Source organism: Actinia tenebrosa, unplaced genomic scaffold, assembly GCF_029948245.1.
Source record: "Actinia tenebrosa isolate PJP-AT-01 unplaced genomic scaffold, QUT_ActTen_1.0 PGA_scaffold12__29_contigs__length_12842862, whole genome shotgun sequence".
NCBI lineage: Eukaryota > Metazoa > Cnidaria > Anthozoa > Actiniaria > Actiniidae > Actinia > Actinia tenebrosa.
Window position 1 is genome coordinate 8,022,903 of NW_028292572.1, and position 26,106 is coordinate 8,049,008.

General features: G+C 39.4%; 1 protein-coding gene across 2 annotated transcripts; it reads right to left on the minus strand.

Moving 5' to 3' along the window:
- Positions 1-76: 76 nt before the first annotated feature.
- On the minus strand, positions 77-24,807 carry LOC116297218 (uncharacterized). 2 transcript variants are annotated; one of them, XM_089027871.1, is made up of 36 exons: positions 24,575-24,807; positions 22,890-24,208; positions 22,019-22,416; positions 20,929-21,176; positions 20,137-20,381; positions 19,480-19,699; positions 18,282-18,925; positions 17,103-17,475; positions 15,382-15,598; positions 15,028-15,080; positions 14,603-14,653; positions 14,431-14,505; positions 13,590-13,721; positions 12,591-12,703; positions 11,977-12,054; positions 11,608-11,743; positions 10,505-10,612; positions 10,313-10,393; positions 9,956-10,069; positions 9,436-9,660; positions 9,203-9,282; positions 8,657-8,816; positions 7,759-7,831; positions 7,593-7,681; positions 7,001-7,103; positions 6,370-6,473; positions 5,645-5,742; positions 5,064-5,265; positions 4,496-4,723; positions 3,804-3,983; positions 3,231-3,296; positions 2,881-3,072; positions 2,723-2,811; positions 2,150-2,230; positions 1,254-1,319; positions 77-1,059 (listed from the first exon to the last, which is right to left on the minus strand). In XM_089027871.1, the coding sequence occupies exons 2-36, from the start codon at positions 24,137-24,139 to the stop codon at positions 762-764; spliced, it is 6,870 nt and encodes a 2,289-aa protein (XP_088883997.1). In that variant the 5' UTR covers positions 24,140-24,208; positions 24,575-24,807; the 3' UTR covers positions 77-761. The 2 variants fall into 2 exon arrangements, with proteins under 2 accessions (XP_088883997.1, XP_031561262.1); XM_031705402.2 differs by having other exon boundaries at positions 77-1,062.
- Between the last annotated feature and the right edge of the window lie 1,299 nt (positions 24,808-26,106).

Consider the following 26,106-nt stretch of genomic DNA (forward strand, 5'->3'; position numbering starts at 1 on the left):
TATATGAGATTTTAAATTAAAAAAATTATGTTAACTTTAGCATTTTCAAATCATTCAAAAATAATGCTTTCAGGATTCTTTATTTGGAATAAATACAAAATTATTAACTACCAGTATGTACAGCTTACACTACATTACTTGTTTATAGATACTTGGAACGCAATATCTAATAAATAGCAATTGAATTTTACTATGGATAAATCAATTTGCTTATATTATAAATATTAGTTTGTTTAAATAAGATATTTTTCATGTTTAAATATTAAACCGCAAAGATATTATGTAAAAAAAATTCAACCAGGAAAAAAAATTCAACCTTATTTTCCTTCGAAAATTTTAAAATTGCAATTGAAATGATTCCCCTTTTTTCCTAAATTTGTTTTTTTTGTACTTCCCATTGCCTCATTTTTTTCTTGTCCCACACAAATAAATTCATAAACATTATGTAAAAACTATTGCTCATTTAAATATCAATAATTTGGTCGCAAATTCGTATATGGAAAAGCCTTATAAATATGGCGTGCATGTGACGTCATAGCCGCCATGTTGGAGGAATGTAACAAAACATAGCGGCCTGTTACTCTGAATGCTTATACCTGTGCTAAGTATATGTTACTAAAGCTATGCACATAAATACAATTACGTCATGGCCGCCATGTTGGTGGAATGTAACAAAACATGACGACCTGGTACTGTGAATGATTATACCTGTGCTAAGTATATAAATTACTTATGCTATAAACGTTAACACACTAAAATGTTTACCTATCACTTCGTCGACTTCCATTTCCTCTACTTGGTTTTCTAAATTCTACCTCAGATGCGTCCCCAAACATTTCGTCCAGCAGTCTCTGGTCTTCTTCGTTGCCAGGAGACGTAGCTTGTTGAGAGATAGAGCTTATCATCGGTAAAGATTTGAGCCTCTTAGGACTATCTAATGTGCTGCTTTGATCGCCCTCTAGTGAAATGGGCCTTCTTTCTCTGCTTCGTACGACGGGTGGTAAAATACTTTCATATTCCTCTTCTTCTTTGAGTTTAGAGTTCTTTTTCTTCTTTTTACTGCTTTTAAGCGGGATATGACGTCGGTTAGTACACAAGACTACTATTATATGCCCTGAAGACTAGTCAGTTTACATATTTTCTTAACATTCTTGGATATTTCGAGTACTTTTATTACAAGCATATAACTATGGGTATAAATATGAGTGTATTCTAAATGTTAATATATTAAGAATAAGATTTCGGTTTTTTACCTTTGAAATATTTGACTTGGCTTTACACTAGAACGACGAACGCGTACCTCTAGTTGACTCATCTCGCTAGAAAATAATTCAATTTGAAATATTTACTATAAATGCATGGTGGAACCTCCTTAAGATCGTGGAACTATGGTGGAACTATGGTGTCTGGAAGATAAGGGTATATCTGTAAGAAATAGATGTCTGCCTTATATATAGAGTGTTTTTATGTAGATGAATTTGGTCGACACCAAACTATAGGCCAGTAAACAGGATGCATCCGGGTCTAGCTTCGGAACAAACAACAACAGAGGCATGATCAACAAAAGATGCTTGTCTCAGAAAAGCTTTATAAATGAGGGGTGTCCTACAGAGGTAGTCGCAATACAAGAGTATAATAGTGTTTCTAGATGTAGGTGAATTTGGTTGGGACCAAATTTATATTATCTGCATGTATTATAGAGGTGTCCTCCGAAAAAAGATGCTCACAATACACAGAGTTTTTCTAGATAAAGATGAATTTGGTCGGGACCAAACTTACAGTGTCTGTATGAGAAGACTATATGGGTAGCATGGGTGGCGTTCGCGGCTAACGCGTCGTCTTTCACCGCTGTGAGTCCAACGGGTCGGGTCGCTGGTTCGAGCCCTGCGGTCGCCACATGTGAATTGAGTTTGTTTGATGTGTTGTTCTCTCCTATGCTACGAGGGTTTTCTCCGGGTTCTCCGGTTTCCTCCCTCCATAAAAATCAACATGTGAGTTGAGCGTTGTGTGCATAGAATATTAAATGTAGTGCTAGTGCGTGTGAGTGAAAAGTGTCCCCAATTAGTGCGAAAGCGCTAGAACGACAAGACACTTAAATAAATAAAAAAAAGTGATTTATGAGAGTGGTGTCCACCTTACTATCTCTTACCCTGAGTTGAACGATGAGCTAGTTCCTGGATGGTTGGTACCGTAAATTCTTTCTAATAATGTATCAATGTACTCGGGCGGCCTAAATCAGGTAATAGTAGATGAATCAATAACAACAATAGTAGTACAGAAACCGAAAGAAGGGTAATAGCGCTGAATGAGGCAATAGCTGTATGATGACCTTTATTGAGGGCGCAATTCCTCGTAAAGCCACGCGAAACAAGTTTCAGTTGCACGAGCAGAAAGTAGTTCCGCTTTTTATGAAAATTTAAGAGAGTTAAGAAAGCATACAAGGTTAGTATGATTTCTCGTACCCAGACCATTCTCAGGGGAAAATCGAGAGGGGTCTGGGTACAAGAACGGGATAGTATGTTACAAATGTTACATGGAGTCGAGTTGCAGTCTCCGTTGCACACAAATGTCAGCTGAAAAACTGAGTTTTCCGCTTATGAGAGAAATAGGGGCGGGTTAGGTAGAGGTCAGGGGCGGATAATTAGATGAGTAAAGAAGGAGCTGAGGAGGATATATAACGAGGTTCTCTAAGTTACTATAGAGAAAATTGTCATTGACTTACTTGTTAGGAAAGAGAAATTTCAACACTGATTCCAGTTCTTCTTCTTTCAGTTGTCCCTTATCCACAAGGGCCGCGATGAACTTGACATTCTGTGGATGAAGCCGAAATGAGATTTACACACCACAGGGAGCCCAGTTTACGACACATGCAGTTCATACCTTCTCCTCTGTCTTCTTCATAAGTTGAAGCTCTTGGTTCAATTTGAGTTCACTTAATGATTGCTCGATTTGTTTTTCCATCATCTTTCGCAAGTTCTCCATCTCTTTTTCCTGTTTTGCTTTCATTGCCGCCTTTCGGAAGCGCAGTGCAGTTTTGTTGGATCCATCCTCCAAATACCTCGAGTACTTATTCTACAAGGAAAATAATCCGTTAGAGGAATGTCAATGCTCTATCGACAGGGTTCCCGACACAAGTGTTGTTTAAAAGTCACTTGAGTTGTCCTACACACAGGGATCCCACGACAAGTGACAACTGTTGTGACGTCACTGGGGTGCAGGTGGTACTTTACCTGATTCTCTAGTAGCATTGTTTGCTCCCTTTGTTTCATCTTCTCGTGCAGACGCGCCCTAAGATCCTGAGTAATGAAAAGAATGAGAAAACGATGAGAGAAAAAATTAAATTTAAAAATTCCAATTTCTTAACCAACCGCCCGCATTGATACCAACCAGCTAATCCACCGACCTACCAAACTATCACCCACCTCCCAACCGACCTACCAATCGACTGATCTATCGAACTACCACCAACCCATTCGCCGACTAACCAACCTACCAAACTGACGTGCCTTACTAACAATAATCTAGAACTGAACCCACTTTTATCGGCGCGCGCGTGGCGGAAAGGAGCCAAAGAGCGAAATAGACTGGTATGAATTGTAACGATAAAAATGGGTCCAGTTCTGTTTTCTTTGCGCGTGAGCGCGGTATTTCCTTTATTTTTGAGATGTAATTTAATCAGCTTGTGAAAAAAGTGGGGTCCAGTTCTGGACTAAACTATCGACTGAACTATCAACTAAACAACCAACCACCCGATCTATCTATCTATCTATCGACATACCAACCAACCATTCTGTTCTAATCACCTCTTCTTGTTTCTTCCTTTGGTTTCTTAGGTTGTCTTCCACTTTCTTGGCATCTTTTTTGTATTTCTCTACAATTTCATGAGTTTCAGGGTCTTTTAAAGCTCCTTGGGACTCAAGTTCGTCTACGAGGTTGGTCTGGAGTTGATTCAACATTTGTTGTTGGATGGCCATTCGAGAGACCTAAACTCGCAAAAAAATGTAACATTAGAGAAAAACAATGATGATTGTGATAATGATGATAATAAATCGATGCTGATCATGTTGGTAATACTGATGATAATGAAGATGATGGTATTGATGCTGATGATGATGACAACGATGATAATGCTGCTGATTTTCAGTACTGATAATGATGATAATGATGACGCTGACGATGATGCTGTTGCTAATGATCAGTAATGGAATGATGATGTTTGTGACGATGATGCTGGTGGTGATGATGATGATGGTTATGAAGGTGGTGATGTTAGTGGTGGTGGTGGTGATGGTGATGTTCTTGATGATGCTAATGATAATGGTGACGACAATGATGAATGATGATGATGACGATGCTTATAAATAATGCTGATAATGATGATGCGGATAATGATGGTGATGATGATGATAGTGATGATGATGCTGATGATCATAGTAGGTGCTGGTAGTAGTTAGAAATGATAGCTATCACGATAGTCTCAAGATTCCTTACTCACCCGTTTTGCCTTTTCTATTTGTAACTTTGCGATCGTCGCGCTTAAGTTTTCTTGGTGTTCTTCTAGTCTCTTTGCTCTTTCATTCATCATTTCTTCTCGTACTTGATCCATTTCTTCCTCGAGTGCCTGGTCATCTTCCTTCAAGAGCTCAACCCTTTGCTGTTCGTGCTTCTTTAGTAATTCGATATCTTCACCTTCGTTTATTATCTTGTCCCCGTAATCCTTGAACTGCAATACAATGTTTTTAATGTTCAGTTATTTTATAAGAAAAGCATGGAAAGTTAGGGGGTGGGCTACAAGCAGACCACACCCCACCCTCTTCCTATACCCCTGACAATGATCTGCATTGAATGTGGTAGTAGAATAAGAATGGACATGAATTGGATCGGATGAAGTTTATGAATCAGTATGGCCTTAAATTAGATTGAAGGGACGTATAGCAATTATAATATACCTTGATGAATATACAATCATTCATTGTTTTCATAATTCCCAGTTTTTGATTGATGCATCCCCTTCCTTACCTCCCATTCACTCATTCATTCATTTTTTCACATCTCTCTTATACCTGTTCCTCTTCCTGTTGCTTTCTTTCCAATTCCTCCATTTTTCGTTTTCTTTTTTCAGCCAGTTTTTCCTCCAGTTTCTGTCTTTGTCTCAGCTTATTTAAAGTCAAGCTGCTCTCCTGCTCAGCCATGTTCTTCTCGTGTTCCGCGATGATCTTATCTCGTTCCTCTTCAGACATGACAACTTGACTGACGATCAGGTCACTGTTTGTATTTAAATTGATAATAGTTTATGGTGGATCCATCATCCTATTAATAATTCAGCATACAGTCAAGTCAAAAAACGTTGTCGTCGACCGGCTCAAGCCTACGCGACTGGACTGAAAGGAATATGGGTAAAAATCACTGAAGCGGTTTTAAATATTCGTTCTGAATTGATTGTTCCCGCTAGTAACAAGATAGTAATGGCGAGAAACAATCCATCAAATGCATGTCTTTGGGTTTAGGGAAACAAAAACAAAGTACTTATGATTCAGTTCACGATTTCGAAAATATGAAGGCATTAAAAAAACGTCTCCTTTAACACTTCCCGCTCGCCTACGAAGGTTCGTGCTTCTTTCTCAAGTGCTTTGCTTATACTAACTTTACGATCTGTTGCTCCTTTTCACGGACATCTTCTTGTTCTTCCATGTCTTCCTGCGCTTTTTTCTCAAGTGCTTTACGCAGCTTGGAGAGTCGTTTCTAAATAACAAGAGCCAATATAGTTACTCAAATTAAACCAACCAAATCTCCTTTTCCCAGTTGACTGGGGTATCCAGTGCTTTGGAGAATCGTTTCCAAATAACAAGAGCCAATATAGTTACTCAAATTAAACCAACCAAATCTCCTTTTCCCAGTTGACTGGGGTATCCAGTGCTTTGGAGAATCGTTTCCAAATAACAAGAACCCATAAAGTTACTGAAGATGAGACCAAAGTCATCTTCTTTGTCCAGTTGACCCGGGTATCCAGGAAGTGGTCTATGAGAGGGAGGAAACCTTCCTTTTTTAAGCAATTTTTACTATTTTCTTTTTTAATTTCCTTATTTCCACCTCTTTTGTTTTTTCTTTCTATTCCTTGTTTTCTTCTTTTTTCTCTTCTTTTCTTTTTCGTTTCACCCTATTTCTTTACGTTTGGTTTCATTACATTAATTTTCGATTTGTTCTTATCTCTTTTAATTTCTTTCGGGTTTTTTTTAGCTTTTTTCCTTATGGAACTACTTTTAAAATATGCATCCAATATTCACAAGAAGAAGAAAACATAAATAACATAGATCATAAGAGATGTATGTATGTATCGTACGATAAATTGCCTCATCTTTGTTTCCTTACTTCAAGAAGTTGAGCATGTTGCCGTCTTTGTTCTTCTTTGATCTCCTGTTGCTGTGCTAACTCAGAGATGTGTTTATTGACAATAGATTCAGATTCTTCAAGACCTTAAACCAGCAATCAAATGACGATTAATGAGTCTTAATTTAAACTTTATTTATTTATTTAACCAACAGACTAAAAGAAGCACAATTTAAATAGAAGTGTTGATACGAAGAGAAAAAACCCTCTGTTGGTTTAGAGGCTAATCTAGCAAAAACATGTTTTTTTTTCACGCGCGCCTTTTTCATTTATTTTATTTTATTTAAGATAATTTGCCATAAGGCAGGTGCTACGCAAAAGAACAATTATCCCCTACGAGGCGCAACACCATGTTTGTTTTCCTATGCAATTCCCTATAAGCGTCCTATATCCGTCCTATCAGTGAATACTCTGCGCGGTGGTGTTTTCTGGGTGGGCATCAATGTCTGGAAGAAGGTGAAAAGAAGACTCTCTATTTCCCTTTACCCAGCCCCAAACCTCCAAAGAGGGGTTAGTCTAGTTAGGTTTTTTAGTCTGCCTATAGTAAGACCCCCGAAGAGTCTGAAATAATTTGCAGACAAGATTACTGCTGAGTAGTTAGAGTAGAACTAACCTTTAGATGCCATGTCTTTACAGATCTTTCGAACGGTCATCTCGGCGTGGTCTTGAGCTTCTTTAGATTGTCTGTCATAGAGCTTTTGTAACTCCAAGGCCGCCTGAGGAAGAAGTATATAAATAATCAAGAACAGCAGCAGCAGCAACAATGATAATAGCAGCGACAACAAAAACAACAGCAGCAACAGTGTCAACGACAACAACAACGCGCAGTGGCAGCGACAACAACAGCAGCAACAGTGGCAACGACAACAACAACGCGCAATGGCAGCGACAACAACGGCAACAACAGCAGCAACAGTGGCAACGACAACAACAACGCGCAGTGGCAGCGACAACAACAGCAGCAACAGTGGCAACGACAACAACAACGCGCAGTGGCAGCGACAACAACGGCAACAACAGCAGCAACAGTGGCAACGACAACGCCAACAACGGTAGCAGCAGCAACAGCAACAACATCTAAAAAAGCAAGACAAATTCAAAGGAAGTTTTATGAAAACCCCACCAGCAGTAACTACAACAGTAGGAGCAACAGGAAAAACAGAACTAAACTAAAAGTCCAATGAACAATGTTGGTGCTTCCTTGCCTCTTTATCAGCTGTCTTTTCAAGCTCCTCAAGCTCTTTTCTCTGCCGCAGAGTCAGTTGTCGTCTCTCTTCAAGTGTGGAGATACAATCTATGAAAGTAGTTTAAACAATAAGTGAACAGATTGAGTACAGTACTACCTTCATTTCAAGTATTGCCGAGCTTTACCGATTTCAACTTGTTCAAACTTGTCGTCCTCTTCTTCTTTCAGTTTGCGCAGTTGTTCTTGATGTTTTTGAACCTGGAAGGATAAATTAATCAAGAGGTTTCATTAACCTTTCCTGAGATCATTGTTTGATTGTTCCCCGCTCCCTCCACGTGGCTGCCAACGACCTTTTTTTGAATTTAATAAACATGGTACATTGCGGTATAGTTTGGATACAAATATCTTTTGTTCACATTGCCTTACAAGGATGCTGTTTGTAACCAAGCTAGAACACAATGCATCATGAAGTTTATTGATCTCAGAAAAGGAAATATAGGAGGACAGGAACAATGAATCTAACTTTTTGCATGACAATGATATTTTATTTCCCAAAGGAAAAACATTCTATGGTTTTGCACCAAAACATGGCTGTCACCGAAACCTTTCTTTGTATTATAACGTTGCTCTTCACATCCTCCTGGGTCCAGTTGTACGAAGCCTGGATAGCGCTATCCGGCGGATAAATCCTTATCCAGTGGATAAGTCGATGCTGTTTGCCAATAAATTTATCCACTGGATAAGATCAAGAGAATATTAAGTACTTCATATTCTCTTGATAAGATTTATCTGTTGGAAAGCGCTATCCAGGCTTCGTACAACCGGGCCCTGCTTCGTACTCAACTGGCCCTTCGGTTTCGATTCACTCCTTCATTCCCTATATTTCTCAGTTCTCTCCACGATTTATGAACCCCTTGCAGCACGTTGGAATGCAGCTCATTTTTGAGGACAAACCAATAGGTTTCCAATTCTCAGGAGATTGAGAATTCCAAATTGAGCTCCTTTTACGTCACATGCAAGAGATTACACTCATATCTCTCTCCCTCCCCTCCCCTCAAAAATAATGAATATCCAAGTATCCACCTTATCCTGCATTCTCTTCTGTTTCAATGCAGTCAGCTTGGTATGGAGGTGTTTTGCCTGTTTTTGTCTTTCTTTCTGCAGTTTCTTGTCTAGGGCTTCCATCTCTTTTCTGTACTGTTCACGATAAGCTGCTGCATCTGCATCGCTCAGCTTGGAAGATCTTAAAACACAAGTATGATATGAAGCGAGTATTACTCTTTTCCCCTTGCCCATCGCTGTCTAACCGCACATTAGATTGCTAGTATGAAATGTCTAATTTGGTCTACAAATTTCCATGTGCGAGGGGGGAGAGGGGTAAAGAGTGACTTGCCCTTCACTCTCATCCACCAGGGGTTACTATGCGTTGGCCATGTTTGCGACGTTTATCTTTATGCTGTTGTGAAAATCAGGCTAATCCGTCTGCACAACATGCTCAGAGTGATGGGGGTCAATTAAATGAAACGTCAGTTAATCGGTTGGTCAGTTGGCGCAATGATGGAGAGTGATCAAGAAAAATAGAGGATTGGCATGCATACATTAAAACAGGTAAACATAATAAAGCTTTACCTGACTAAATTCTCCAGGCTTTCATCTTGGTGATCGCCAACAGCCTTTAATATGACCTGGTTGTGACGTTCATCTTCATGCTGTAGAGAAATTTAGAGTGATGGGGTTAGTCATTCATTCAGCCAGCCAGCCAGCCAGCCAGTCAGTCAGTCAGTCGATGGGTGGGTTGTTCAATCTGTCAGTCGGTCAGTTAGTCGGTCGGTCGGCTGGTAGTCAGTAGATTCGCCAGTTACCTTCTGAAGTGCTAATGCTTGTCTTTCTGCAAGTCTCATCTCTAAAGCAACCAGCCTCCTCGACCTCTCTTCTGCCATGACCCTCTCCACAGCAGCCATATTGGACATATGTTCTCTAACAATATCATTAGCGTGTTCCTCATTGAAGCGTGCTTCTTTAATCAGATCCTGTAAAAACTTGCTTTGACATTCCTTCGTAGCAAACCTTTTACCTACAGATATTTCCTAATGGAAAAAAAAATGTTCATTTACTTCCGGGAGAGGGAGCGTTTGACGTAGGTTACCCTCCCCCTTCTTTAGCTCCCTCCCCCTTCCAAGGGGCCCAAGAGTAAAACACTTTAACCTACGGTGGCAATTTATTCAATTAAAACCCTGCCCCACTACCACCAGCTCCAGGAAGGGGAGGGGGAATAGAATGGGGTATAATTCACCAATCATGGAGTAATACTTAAAGGATTCAAGCAAAAGGCTGAAAAGGGAGGGAAGGAAAACCTAGGAAGTGTTCAATCAATGGTCTTGCCTTTCTAAGTTTCTCCAACTCCACATCCAGATCAAGCTTAGCCTTTTTTCTCAGTTCTTCTTCTTCCTTGGCATGTCTTTTTCGTAGCAGTTCCATGATTTCGTTGCGTTCGCGCTGGACAAGAAAGGAAACCACGATTGTCAACATGATGTAAATACAATGAGGGCCCGATTGTACGAAGAGTGGATAGCACTGTCCGACGAATAATTCTTATCCAGTGGATAAATTTATTAGATAACAACTTCGATTTATCTACTGGGTAAGGATTTATCCATTGGATATCACTATCAACCCTTCGTATAACCGGGCCCAGATGGTGTTTGATGTTACTTTGAGCCGAGTAGTTATCGATCTTACCGCGCTGACAAGACCCTTGATCTTGTTTTCTGTTTCGTGTCTTTCATTTGCTTGGCGTTTGGCTTGTACTTTGATTTTTATCTATAGTAGGAAAGTTGGAAAGAAAAATAGAATAAACGACAGGGATAAACGAAAAGGAGAGGAAAGAGAGGAGGGAAGGGAAGGGAAAGAGATAAGTGGAGTAAAACAAACCTTTGTTTCGTTTCTTATTCTTTTTGTTATCTCTGCGGATTTTCGTTTAAATTCTGCAGATATCTTGTAAGCCAAGCTTCCTAATTCTGCCTTCAGACTTGACAAAAACTATAAAAATAAGATAAATAACATCAAGAGAGTATGAAGTAAGTTACTCCATACTCTCTTGATAACAGAGAATAAACAACAACAGAAACAGCAACAATAGCAACATCATCAGTAGCAACAATTATAACAGCAGCTGCAGCAACAACTGTCGAACCGCAACAACAGCAGCAACAACAGCAGCAACAACAGCAGCAACAACAGCAGCAACAACAGCAGCAACAACAGCAGCAACAACAACAACTGTCGAACCGCAACAGCAGCAGCAACAACAGCAGCAACAACAGCAGCAACAACAGCAGCAACAACAACAGCAGCAGCAACAACAACAGCAGCAACAACAACAACAGCAGCAACAACAGCAGCAACAACAGCAGCAACAACAACTGTCGAACCGCAACAGCAGCAACAACAGCAGCAACAGCAACAACTGTCAAACCGCAACAACAGCAGCAACAACAGCAGCAACAGCAACAACTGTCAAACCGCAACAGCAGCAGCAACAACAACAGCAACAGCAACAACTGTCGAACTGCAACAACAATTGAACGAGAGCAGTAACGAAACACCAGTAGCAACCACAACAGCATTAACAGCAACAACAACTGAAGCAAGGTTTGTTTTTCAAAGGTGGCAAAGGTTTTTCCATCGTCTTTTGGCGGGAAAAATAAACAATAAGGACAACAGTACCAACGCCAACTACAACAACAATAATAACCTCAACAACATCTGAACTAACATCGGCAGCAGCGACAACTGAAAAAAATTAACAGCAACAAAATAGCAGCAGTAGCTGCAACAACAACAAAAAAAACGCCTGCAATAATAAAAACAACAACGCCTGCAACAACGATTACAGAACAATAAAGACTAAAGCGAAGCGCTGCTTTCACAAGAAGAGATCCCTAAAATTCTTGGCAAAGATTGACTGCAGGGCGGTGAAAAGAGGTGCTAATTCAATATATATTCGCATATTTTATTCAATTTGTCCTACGCACCTTCTTCTCTTGGCTGGATGATATGTGTCTCTTGACGCGCAGTTTTTTTACTAGCAGTGACAGCGCATCAACAAACATGTTGTGTCGCTGGATTTCTATTTCTACCTCTAGGTCAGCAGTGGCTTGCAAATCAAGGCTGTATAAATAATGGTTAATGGGTAATGTATAGATAAGCATCTATTTGGAGACGTAGGCATGGGGGAAGGGGGGGTGCTATTCGTGGCAACAAAATGGTGGCTTTCAGGGACCGTGGAGGAGATTGCAAAATGGAAATGATAGAAAAATTAAAGCCTTTCTTTAACAAAAAAAATTGAGTCTTACTTGACCAATTTAATTTGTTTTTTCCTTTTCAATTCCAAGCAAGCTTACCTGTCAAGCTCTTTGTCTGTTTGTGAGGACTTGTCTAGACTCAGAATGGGAACGATACTCTCGTCTGTCTTGACGATGCTGGTCGACAAATGACAAGTACAGACATCAGGCAACACCTTTTTAATTGAGGGGTAAAAATAGCAGCTGGGATTCGCCTTTTTGGCTGGGAAAATGGAATGTTATGCACTGGCAGGAAAGGGATACACAAACAAAACAAAAAACAAAAAAAAAACAAAAAAACAAGAACAAAAAACAAAAAACAAAAAAACAAACAAATAAAAAAAAAAACAATCAAAAGATGGGAATGGATTTTTGCAAAACACAGGCTGGGAGTATGGTATTTGGTCAAAATGGGGGCTGGGAAATGGGATAAGGACTCCCCCCTTCAGGACCCCCCCTTCAGGACCCTCTTAATTGTATTATATTAGCAGCCCAGAGTGTTTATATCACAGTACAGAGACATATACACCCGCTTTGTATTACTTTCATAAAAAATATTTTGACGATTTTAAGGCGTGTGCCTCCGTTAACTCCCTACATGAAGGTGGCAGCAAGCTAATCCACAAGTGTTGTATCTCAAGAATATATCATTGTAGGATCTGGTTTATTCATACCTAGGTTCGTTGTGCCTGGCCACAAGTTTCTTATCAGGGGGGTCGTCCTCTCCACTTAAGACATACTTTGCACCACCCGTGAGTACGGTCATGCTGTCCTTATTAGTAAAACGCTGACAGGATATAACAACAAATAAATGAGAATTATAAGGTGGAAGAATTAGAAGAAATGAAGAGGGATTGGTGGGGCAAAGAGAATGAAAAACCATGCAACATGGAATATGGTAATGCTGTCTTTATAAGTAAAACCCTGTCATAAAGAAGTAAATAAAGTTTTCAGCGAACAGAGAAGAAGTAGAGGAGATCAAGAAAGGGAAAAGTGGGAAAAAAGGAAGAAAATCACGAGTGTTTCTACTAACAAAAAACAAAAACTTTAAGAGAGAGAGTGAGAGTGAGAGAGAGGGAGAGGGAGGGGGGGTTAGCTACAGAGTACCCCACAAATCATATGCACACTGATATTTAATGATAATAACTTCTATTGATGTATGGCTCGTTCTACAAAGAGTTCCAACAACTGCATATCATTTGAGAATATGATGAAGTTGCATATATTCAATAACCATGACTTCTATTGTCGTATGGCTCGTTCTACAAAGAGTTCCAACAACTGCATATCATTTTAGAATATGATGAAGTTGCATATATTCAATAACCATGACTTCTATTGATGTATGGCTCGTTCTACAAAGAGGTCAAACTACTGCCTATCATCATTTGAGAGTATGATGCAGTTGCTTATATTCAATAACCATGACTTCTATTGTCGTATGGCTCGTTCTACAAAGAGTTCCAACAACTGCATATCATTTTAGAATATGATGAAGTTGCATATATTCAATAACCATGACTTCTATTGTCGTATGGCTCGTTCTACAAAGAGTTCAAACTACTGCCATCATGATTTGCAGGGCATTATGCACCTATCAATGTTAAGCCCCAGTGCATGATGCAGTTGCTCCAAAGGAGTAAGGATAGCTGTCCAGAGAATACAGTACTTACCGAGTAACAAGAAGCAATTTTTCCTTTGTCACAACACTTGATGATCAGGACGATGATAATAATAGCCAAAATGATACCAAGCAGTAAGCCAAGCAAGACACCAAGAGCAAAGAAACCGGTTACTTCTTTAGTCTAAAGGATGAAAACAATTAAAACACTTACATTATCCAATGTTCATGTTGATGTTCTGTCACAAGAACAGCTAAAAAAATCCGTTACACTGTTTAAAACTCATGTAAAAACCGTAAAACCTCACAAAAGTACTAGTTTTACGATCTGTATGATTATGAATGCTTGTACCGTTGCACGTGGCAACATAACATAAGTCTTGTGACTAGTTCAGCATAAGCGAATTAGCCAATCAGAAAACGATTTCTTGTTGCTCAACATTTTCCAGTGTAAAGGTCTTCGGTTCGATATACAACTTCTTAAACTTTTTTATGGACTTTAAACGCATCTAAGAATTATAAAGTTCCTGTAAGCATCTTATTCAAAAGTCGCAAGAGTTGACAATCATTGTTGCGCTTACTAAAGAATTTTTTAAAAATGGCTTGGAAGTTTCAAAAAATGGGTAGCGTGCACTGTCTTGGACTAATAAAGAAAAAAATGCTCACAGGCTCTGGGTATGAGATTGCCAAGTCCTGAGCTCTGTCATTTTTATTGCGCATGCTCGATCAATTGGCAGGCATTTTGTCAGAATGAAAACTGAAAGTGCGCTCTGAGATCAAGTGTGAAGTCCTCCCAGTTGGCCTGCATTGGTGAATGATAATCTTATCTAGGTGTCTATTGATGATTGCATTTCTCAAGACAGTAAAGCAAGCATATCTTATTGTGCGCCTACCTTCCATCGATTTGTATCAAATCTGCTAACACAAGCCGTCAGGTTACTGCTCACAGAATAGATAGGACTGTTGATCTGTTGGGAGACAATGTTATAATACGACGATCAGAAAGAGGGATGACTTGATGGATTAAGAATATGCGCACAACCATGCGCTCTTGAGATACGATACCTGTATACTCTTCCATGTCACAGTGGCAGGCAAATTTGTCTGTTTTTCGTCCTAAAAAAAACAAAGATATTTGACGCTGTTGTTTTAAAGAGGGATATAATAAAGATAGGTAAATGAAAGAGATTTTGTTTGAGTCGGCTACATTGTGCTGTCTAATGATGTACACTCTAAACCAATCAAAAGAATGGAAGTGCTCGCTGGCCAATCACAACACATGAATACGGAAGCCATTTAAGAGTCACATTATTGTGCATGCGCAACATATTTAAATCAAAAGGCGAGGAAACACAAGCCATTCAATAACAGCTGTGTTGAAGAATGAAACGCCATTTCTTTTTTAAAGGATTTTAATGAAATATCTTGTCATTTCCTTGTGTATTCGTACTCTTTAAGTTAGTCGAATTAATAGTAGCTGTTTTTCGTACCTTTTCCTTGATCAAGAAACTTGCTTTGTACGAAAGACTCACACTTTCCCCCACTACAAATAAAGAAGAAGAGAAAAGTCATGTTGAGCCACTTCACTGTTGTGCGCTAAATCGGATTGAAGGCGTGCCCCCCCCCTCCCTCTCCCTCTCCCTCCATGGAAGGGGTATGTTGAGTACCTAAACTTTAAGCTACAAAGATGTGAGTGACTGTGAACCTTTATTTAAACAGATTTTTTCTATAATTTTTTTTTTTGCTGGAGCGAACCAACTAAGCCACCCTTGCTTCTGTGGGGGAAAGGAAAGCTCTAGACGTACCACATACAGTACTAAGAGGAATTCGTGTTCTCATTATACCTGCAAGTTTAGAAATGACAAGCCTGATGTTGTAAGTGTGGACATCAGGGTAGGACACAAATACGTTGTTTATAGGAAGCACAGAGGACCGTTGTATGTTCATGTTTTTGGTGTTATCTTGAATAACGAGGTCGTGAGCGTCAAACTGGGAATACTGGCTATGCGTGACTGTCACGTTGTAGAATAGCAATGGTGAGTCACGCTCACTGTCGTTCACCTGAAAAAATCAATATATACACTTATTTCAATAAAGTTAGTCAACTGAAAAGCTATAAAGCTGAGGCCGACAAGGATTATGGGTAGATTCATTTTTCACGTTCAACCGCTTGATAACTGTTCATGGACTTGCGAATTTTTTACCGGTTACAGTCTCACTTCTTTTGAGCATCATCGAGCTGCAGTTTGTATTAAAAAAGCTTTGTATATATATGCTTTTTTGATATGAAAAGTTTCCCATGATGCTCAGTAATCTCAGCTTTCTAGGTTTTTGGTGACTATTTATTGAAATAAGTGTATACACCTAATTGATCGGGTAATCGGTGTATACACCTAATCGAGTTCAAAATAGGTTATATCATCAAAGCTAAGGCCGAAGGGGAGCATGGAAGACAAACAATTATGCTAATTTCATGCGTATTGCAGTTTTCCCTTCCCGTGCACATTTTATGCATCATGGCTTTGGCATGTTGTTAATCTAGGTCGACCGACTTTGCTCTACTGTGCATTTTTACATGTCTATATGCAAATAAAATGCACATTTCGGAGTACCCAAACTCCTTTTCAGTCTCAGCTTCGATATGACAGGCCCTCGAACCCGGCTACGTTTTTTCAATTACAATACAATACAATACAATAACTTTATTTATACTTGAATTACAAGATAGCAAGTACATGCTAATATCTCCAAGTTATAAATAACCTAAACTAAAAATTAAAATTACATGATGCTAATATAAAAATATGGATGTAAACAATGAAATAAATATATGTATATATGTAAAATAAATTAAAATAGAATTATCCTCTACAAAAGGTACAACAGTCAATATCAAATTTGACTTTGGAAATTTCCGATTTAAATTTACTTAATTCGTGCAACAATCTCATGTTGTTTGGAAGAGAATTCCATAACTTACTACCCTGATAAGCCAAGGAATGAAGACCATAACTAGTGGTGTTTACTAATTACCCTTCAATTAGTTGTATATGTATATAACTGAGTGATGAAGATAATGTATGATACTAACTTGCGTGACAATGAACTATTAATAACTGTGAAACTTAATCGAACTTGTGTGACTCTTGTCCAATGTAAATGAAGAATATCACTGGGTTCGTCGCAGTCACCTTCCTGAGATAGTGCTGACCGTATTGCATTCTGGTCTAGCTTCGGTATTCCAGCACCTTATTTGTCCATTTCGACAAAGTGTTGGGTTCTCCGGGGGTCAATACAAGAATCGGGGTCAAGAGGGGGAACCATACAAACGGAAATCGAGTTTAACAGCAATTTTAAAATAACAAGTATTGAAAACAAGGAAGGGGCCATGTTTATGCAACAACAGAAAGCGGGGGTGTCAGGTTTTTAATATGGGTTACCAAGAGAATCCCGTCGCCCTTCCCTCCTCCCCGATACAAAATGGCCCCTTAAGCTCTTACCACAGGGAACCCAATTTCAATTAAAGTGTTAGATAAAAATATCACAGGGCTCCCAACGTTCTTACCTGTACTGATTTAGTAATAACAAGCAAAGGCTTCACCAACGGACCAATGATCGTGAAGGGAACGGGCAAATTCAACTCTCCTCCAGTGTAGTTAAGTAGAGCAGTCAACACAAAGTCACGCCCACTAAGCACCAAAGGTAGGTAAGCACTCCTGAACTTCAGGTATATGGTTATTCCCTCAAACGACTGGAGTGGGGTTGGGGCTTTTTGCACAGAGCCAAAATCAATCTTTAGGGTAGTGGTGTTGGGTCGGGTGATGTTAGGGGAAGGGCTGGTCATGGTTAGATTGCTGTTGACGTCAGTAGATGTTGAGCTTTCGTTTAGTAATGGTCGAACAACGTCAACTGCGTTTACACTTCGACGAACGCGGCCACTGTAAGAGAAAGACAAGATACTCAATAAATGATACAGTTTTTGGTGTATCGTATTCAAAAGTAGTACTCCAGTTTTGATTTTTCTGTTGCTTAGGGTTAGCCTCGTTTTTGAGTAGAATATTCATGTGTTCCAGTGATGGTCCGTTGAATTTTAAAGTTGTTTGTATCAAGGGCGGATCCAGGGGGAGGGTCGGGGGGGTCGCGACCCCCCTGTCATTCCTGAGGTCAAATGGGCTTCTTGTGGTAAAAATGCGACTGGGATTCCTTTGCCTACAAAATTTACCCCTGAGACCCCCCTTCAAAAAAACCCTGGATCCGCCCTTGTGTATTGTTGAAGTTGTTTGTATTGTAGAATGCTTTCCCATTTAAGACCACTTGCCATTCCTTTGTGTATCATTTCTTTGTTTAACGATTGTGTGTGAGAAGATACATGAATATGGATACAACTCAAACAATCTTATTCTCAAGAGAATGACATGTGATCTGAAAAAAGAAAACTTTACGCCCATGCTAAAGATGGTCTATTCCATTGAGGTAAGGCTGTTGATTAGCTATAGAACCCTTGCATGTGACGTCAAAGCTGCTCAACTTGGAGGACAAAACAAACAAAATCTCCTGAGAATTGCAAACCCATCGTTATGTCTTCCAAACGCTGCATTCCGGCATGCTGCAAGGGGTCTATAAAATTACCAGTCTGTGAAACCGTACGTACGGAGCTGTATGTGGTTCCCCTGGGATAAACCAATAAAGCGCACGCTTATGATTAAAATACTGATAGACATATTAAACTACCATGTCAACAAACCTTATTTGTTTCGTTTTGTCATGGATTAAAATACTTCGTCTTTGCCGCTCGAAGCCAGTTCCCACAAGTGACAGCGTTGGCATGGTAACTGTAAGTGCTAACTGCGTCACGCATTCAGGAATCAGTAATCGAAGACTGAAGTCCAAATCTTCTCCTGCCAATAGCCTTTGCGCATTTGGACTGGCTGTGACAGTCGTATTTATGGCGGCAATAAGAGTGTGCGCTCTGATCAAGGTGTGATAGTGGATAGACTGAGCAAGTCTTGGTGTAGTGGTAGGGTAGTATGTGTATTGGATTACAGGGCTGATGTCTTGATTGGGACTCACTTGCGCAACGACCCTCCCTGTGATGTTACAATAGAAGGACTGGCCATAAAGCAAATCACCAATGACTAATAAACCTGAGCTAGTCAATAGGTTAAGGGAGGGAGACCCTTTGTTGCAGTTTACAGATACGTTTGTGTTGTCCAGTGAAGGGAATTTCAGAGTCATTTGGAGGTTATAGGCTGGGGGAGTGTCACTAGCATTGCCATTGTGCTTGACTGTGAGATCAAATGCAACTTTGTCTCCAGCATCCAGAACCCTTGGTGATGATGTGTAGATCGCTTGTACGTATGGCGGGGGACGAAAGGTGTAAAACTTGGCCTAAATCAAGCAGAGAAGGAATGTCATAAGTCATGCAGAACAAATACAACGAAGTGTCTGAAATGATGTCATTAATGAGGTCGGTTATTGTATGATAAATGACGTCCCTTTTTGAATGAAACCAATTTACATGGAGACATCAAATGACTTCACGTTAACAATATAGCGGTCACAGATGATGACATAATGAGGTCGCTTATTGCAGTGAGAAATGATGTCATTTTGAATGACATCACTGGACATGAAGATCACAAATGATGTCAAGTCAACAATATAGTCACAGATGATGTCATAATGAAGTTGCTTATTGCAGTGAGAAATGACCTCATTTTGAATGACATCATTGGACCTGAAGGCATCAAATGACGGCGAGAAATGACGTCTCTTTTTGAATGACATCACTGGACATGAACACATTAAATGACGTCAACAACTAAGCGGTCAAAAAATGACGTCATCAATAAGGTCGATGAATGCCCAAATTCCATTTAATGTATATCAGCCTATTGATAAATTAATAATGAGTATTTACATCATATCTTTGTAATATTTACCCCATAAAAGCTTGTATTGTACAGCCCTCCATTGTGTGGAACAACCTTGTTGGGTAATATAGTATAGCTCAGGAACATTGGTGATTGGATGAATATACTAGAAGGAAGATTACTGACAGTTGATGCTGCGTATGTCATGGTGAAGTTCTTGGAGGGAGGGGTGGGTAGAGGAAATGTGTCAACTTGATACACTAGAACCTTGGTGAGAGAGTCGTTGTACCTACAGAACAAACACGGAAAAACATTACAAATGGTACATAAAGAAACCCATGCCATGACCATGAGAGATTTGTCAATGGCAGTTTCAATGGGTGACTACTGCTTTCAGTTGGGATGGTTTGGGTCACTAACCACCCTGCTTTGGAGTTGATAAGGATAAATGATATAGGTAAAACCTAAAAAGGATGCTACATGATGCCTTTCTAGGTAACAGCCACCTCCCTGAAATGGTTCTGGAGTCACCATTGGTCGCTGGTCGCTGATGGTGAAGTGCGTCATATAAAATAATTATTATGTTCTATCAAATTTATCAGTAGTATTTGTTCAGTTCTACATTGTACAGACCAATCAGCTTTGTTTACATGACCTCACAATAATCCAAAGGGAGCCCAAGCTTGCTTTTAGTGTCATGATCTTAATGTACAAGATTTGTGGTACCTGCTAGATCGACTAGGTGCTTGGTGGCCATTAACAACCCGTATAGCTGCTCCCTGGGGCTGGATAGACCCAACATTAAGGGTAAGATACTGGTGAGGTACTGCTATCTCAAGCAATACTCCATAAGCATGAGATGTGGAGGCTTGGGTGTGTGAAAGGGTGACAGAGAAAGAGAGGACTTGTTGTGGCTTCACTTGATTGGTTGGCGTGATAGAAGAATGCACTTGTAGCTCAGGCTTGATGATCTGAAAGTTAGTAATTCTATATTTTTAATAAAAGCCTAATAAAAGCCTAATACTGACAACCGTCAGACCTCAGACACTCACGTATAATGGACACACACACCATTGTTATGCTTAATACTTTCTATACCAGCAATATGTATTTACCCTCAAATAAACTCACTTAATACAGCTACCCTATTAATATGGGTCCTTATTGGGGGTCTAGGTATACCAGTTATGAAACTGTCAAAGAGAATCTGATACTAACAACAAGACATGGATTCCAGATGCTGCATGGAGTCGGAACTCCACTTCAACCTTCTCTCACTCTCATCCTCCCTCTATTCCTCCAACCCTCTGACCCTACACTCCTTCCTCTCTCTCACCCTCCATCTCTCTCTGTCCTTCCTTCCTCTCTCTCACCCTCCATCTGTCTCACCCTTCATCCCTACTCACCCTCCCTCTTACACTCCCTTTTACCCTCCCTCCATTTCATTCTACCTCTCACTCTCCCTCTCACCCTCACTTCATCCACCTCTCCTTCCCCCAAGAACAAAATAAATCTTACCTTTAACTTAAAGGTGAATCTCTGTGGCATAGGCTCACTATTGACATATGCTTCAGCCATCAAGGAAACAAACTCTTTTCCATCAAGTTTTAATGCATCGAAAGCACGGACAGTGGTTTGGAAGGATATTTCTGCACTACCAGGAAGACTAGAGCTACCATTATTAGACAAACCATGAAAAACACCCATTGCAATTGGACTTGTGACATTAATGGGCAATCCTTCACTAGATTGGGTGATATTTAAAGCTGAAAAAAGGGATGGATATCCTTTTTAGTAAGTTTTAGATTAGCCCATCTAGAAGAGTAGCCCTATTAGTCAACCTATTTTATCTTCTGAGGAGTTTTTACTCGAAGGAAACAATAATTTGTAGAGCATGGTAAAAAAGTCAAGAGATGTGTGTTCCATGCCAATAGATATATGCAGAGGGCAGCAGGCTTTGCAACTTAGTCTGGCTAGCTTCTCGAGCAGTTCAATATGAAATTTGGAGAAGAAAAGCTCAGTTGGTAGTAAACCTTCTGATGGCACTTAAAATATCACAAAATATCTATATCCTGTAATCGGGGTGGCCAATGCACCTATGTCTCAACTTATAATATTAGAGGGATTCTGATTCGATTCCCAAACTCAGTTCATGTGTGAGCAAAGTTCATTAGGTCTTTCCCTTGATTCAAAAGTTTTTTCTGAGCTCTCAGGATATTCTCCCAGTGCTAAATTACTATTTGATCTGTGAGATAGCCAAGTTCTGACATAAATAAACCTAGAGGTTGAACTAGCATTAGCAGTGCTCTGACTAAGATCAGCTTAGAGGTGTTTCAGGGTTAGGTCTGTGAGTTAGCCATGCCCTGACTTTGATTAGCTCGAGGCTGGTTTAGACGGTACAATTTTTGCCTACTACTATTGTATACAACACGCTCATGTCTGTTGTAGGTGAGTTGTAGGCTTGATTTACACGCTACGACTCGAGTTGTAGGATGGCACGAGCATGTTGTATACGATAGTTGTAGGCGAAAATCATACCGTCTAAACCGGCCTTTAGAGGTTTTTTTAGGGTTCAAAAAATATAGAGGTTTTAATGTGTGCCACTTACCCATTCCTGGCAAAGGTTGATTACTATCTGACTGGATATTTACTCCAACACCAATAATGTGTCCACCTATAGATTCAGTGCCTTCACCTCTGAATACAATAACAAGCTTAGAACTCCTCGACACTGGCATCATCATCTTCAACTGATATGTAACATCTTCTCCTGGGATGATAACTTGGTTGTCGTTAGGACTCAATACTGAGCTGTTGATGTTGTATGGGCCAGAGAAATGCACTTGGCGAATGGGTATATAAATGGTCATGGTTTTTAGAGCAGGGCTGATCCAAGATGGGCGTGTATATGACAGTGTCAAATCAGATTGTACATTACTACCGACAATAACTGATGGCCGCAGCAATAATGTCAGATTACCATGGATTGACGAGCTTACATTTAGTCTGAAAAATAATACACAATGAGTGTGCTGATGAAAAATAAAGAATAGAATAATAATAAATAAATGATTACTTCTCAATCAAGCCTCAGTGCACTTGCTTTACAAAAAAAATCATTAATAAAAATGTGTCTTTTTTCAATAATATATTAATATGAATAATCATAGGAAGTGGGTAAGGGTGTGGTGGGATTTAAGGGGGGGGGGGTCATTAAAAAATCAGGATATTCTCCTTGCTAAATTACAATTTGATCTGTAAGAAAGCCGTGTCCTAAAATAGATAAACAAAAGAGGGGGGCACAACAAAATATCTGAGTTGAATAACATTTTTTTGATAAATAGATTGGAAAAAAGGGAGAGGCCATTCTTTATATTATAATGGACAGGGAGGGACAGATTTCTGGTATGCATTAACAAGCAAATTATGCACCCCCCCCCCCCTCAATAATAAAAGAACAACTCCTAAGATCAGCTTACCTACTGATTGCAGAATTTTTAACTGATGAGTTGAAATTGCTCAGACGTAAAGGACTGCAGTGAAATTCACTGCAAATATTTGCTGAAAAATCTTGAATAACCACATCCTCTTGTACAGTAAAAGCAACAGTAATATTTTCAGCTGATTCAGTGGAAAACTGTGGGTTTTCAATCCTGAAATTATATTTTACTAAATCATTGCCTTGGTAATGCGGTGGACCACCAACCACTTCTAACACACACGACAGGGGAGGTTGACTGAGATTTAGCGAATTATAAATTGGCCCAATATGACGCATTCCATTAAGTGTCTGGTAAGCAAGCTCAAAGGTAATGTTACCATCATTTCCTGGTATAAACCGTTCACTCTGCAGTACTTTTGCTTCAACATCAATGCCAATGCTGACACTGTTATTTTGATATGATTTAATATTAGAAGTCTTCCCAAAATTAAGTTTTGCGACATTTGTAATAAATGGAAAACTACTTCTATAAGCTTCGCCGACATAAAGTTGACCAGCAGATCCAACGTTCAACCTTTCAGTTGTTAATCCAGGGGCAATACTTGTAACAATAGTATGCGACCACTTCATTGGTGTTTGGCCTCCCAATGTAGGCAGCACCATCGTTAATATTAGCTCTGTAGTTATACTTGGAATAATCATGGTAATTCCATAATTAACAGTTTCATCTAGTGTTAGTTCATTAAGGGGCGTCTCTGGTAGTGATGTTCCGTTCGACGTAACAAAGAAATCACTTATTGGAATGGACTTGAACCTTGCAAGCGTCAAATTTGTATATTCACCAGCAATCAGTAACTTAGTCGTAATATTAATCCATGAATCAGGAGGGATGTCTGAGGTTACATTAATGGAAAAAAATAACTGCAAAGTCCAGCTGACATTAGATGAAGAAATGTTGAAAAATGAATTTGAAGCGTTCGCATAATTTATCATTGAAATATCCAATGTTGGAATAAATGAACAGTTTGAAAGATCTGAGGTTATTTCTTTAGATCTGTTTATTGATGATAATAATTTTAAAAATAGAGGTAGTATAATAATTCCCTGGACGTCTAGTTGTTTTCCTGGAAGTCTTCTGCAAGCTGTCGAGTTCGATGTAAAATTTTCCTGTGAGCTGTAGGAGATATTCACCGTGAGGTTTAATGAATCTCCGCCTTGGAGGAGAGGAGAAGACGATATCGCTTGAGAGTGAATTGATAAGCCATTAGAGAATGCAAAAGAAGCCATGGTTTGGATTTGTACGAAAAGGGCAAAAATTCTACAATGAACTTGGAGTTCTCAGTCAACCTTAATTTCCTGTAAGCAAATAAAATATATAATTAAACATGAATTAACCCTCAAGCACGTCAAATGTTTACACAACACTCGGTTGAAGTTCGCTATATTTTTATTCTGAGGCTTTTATTCAAAGCTTTCCTGCACAATGGCTTCAGTTTTTCTTACAAATAGAATGGTTTTTCGTCTAAAAAAAAATGCTCACAGAGAATGTTAAGTTGTTCTCTTACAGGTGAATCAAAATACGACATAATTAAGTATAAGAACTTAAGATACTACTGTTTTAATCTTAGGGTTTTGAGCCTCTTATCTCATAAAGACGACCAAATCAAACAAAAAGCGGAAAACATTTCCCAAACAAATGCTTCAAAAATAAACTACACTTACCTAAAAAAACGTCCTTTTACCTTCGTTCTTTATTTTAACTATTCCAGTTTTTAATTTAATCAAATAATTGGATGTATACGTCAATAAATGGGAGAAATGTTGACAAGTTATATAAAGCTCACAATCTTCTTGTTTGTCGCCATTTTGTTTTCATTGACACCTTACAATATACTGGTTACCTGGCAACAGGGGTGAACTATATTCCCGCTAAAATTCTAAATATAGAGTACGCGCTGACACGATGCCGATATATATTTTTTATAAGGTTTTTATTTTTGAGTTTCTTTCATGTTGTGCATAGCAGGGAAAAATTACTAGGCAGTAACTTGCCCGAAAAAAATTTCAAATTTACAAACCACAAAACCTCAAATGAAAAAACTCGAATGGAAGTAATGAAAACTTGCTTTCTATTGTCTGCAGTATCCTCGCTGTCAATTAATATTTAACTACAGCTCATTGTTTTCGTCCTCTTTATCCAATTCTACTAGAAAATACAACGGTTTTCGCGTGCATGAGGGGGAAACGAAACGGCAAATTCGTAGACCCTACTACAACTGTATAACTGTATAACTGTACCGTATCTTGCGTAGCCGTAGCCGTAGCCGGAAGCGTTGCGATTGGACCGGATATATTACTGAAGAAATGGAGAAGCCATTTTAATGTTGTAGTATACCGTACAGAGTACTGAATCCGTAAACCGTTTTCTTTAAAACATGGTTAACAATAACAATTTAACGAAAGCAGTGAGAATGCTATCTTTTTCTGCCCTCTGTCCGGCTGTGGTAGCCCTAAATGCAGTTTTCCAAAACTGATAGTCCTTTGGCTGCCAGAATCTCATCCAGGGATCTTCGCGCACCAAAATACATTTGACCGTAGGACACTAGAGACGAATCAGTATAATTGTGAGCATGCGCAGTACTTTCGTTATTATCAAACGAAATCTCATCTGCCTTTGACATGATAGAAGAAACGCAAGCGACCAATTGTTGTGAATGACCTTCGCGTCTTATTTTTAGCAGGCTTCGAATATCCGCAGGAACATCCGAAGCCGAAGAAGCACAAGTGGTTTCCTCACATGACGTGATGACGTCATTTGGTAGTAACCAATGAGATGGCACAGGTTTGGGTAGGGGTTCCTTTACATATAAGGAAGTGCAAGGCCAAGTTGGGTTGCCTAGGAAAGTGTTCTTGGGTTCTGCGGAGACTTGGTTGGGGATTTGTGGTTTTACGTTGTTCTGGCGCCTGCGCCATTTTGACCTTCGATTCTGAAACCAAACCTGAAAAGTTCAAAAATCATTAGATTTTATCCTCGACATATAACGGTAATAAGAGCAACTGGTGAGAGCACCGTGTTGGTCGAAATATTTCATAATTACCATGACGACCCAGACAACTAGTTGATAGTCTAAGTCGCGGTCTGAGTTTGTGTTTGTCAATTCAGTTGGCTGTGTGCTGATTAGTTTGTTTACCTGTATTCGTCCCTCGCTCACATTCAGCTCATGTGCCAAGTTATCCAATTCCTGGATACTTAT

Excerpts from the sequence above, each read along its gene's own strand:
- LOC116297218 (XM_031705402.2), bottom strand. The coding sequence starts at position 24,139 with ATGGCTTCTTTTGCATTCTCTAATGGCTTATCAATTCACTCTCAAGCG. Across the intron at positions 14,506-14,602 it reads TGACATGGAAGAGTATACAG|ATCAACAGTCCTATCTATTC; the intron begins GTATCGTATCTC and ends GTCTCCCAACAG. Across the intron at positions 12,704-13,589 it reads AAATTGCTTCTTGTTACTCG|CGTTTTACTAATAAGGACAG; the intron begins GTAAGTACTGTA and ends ATATCCTGTCAG.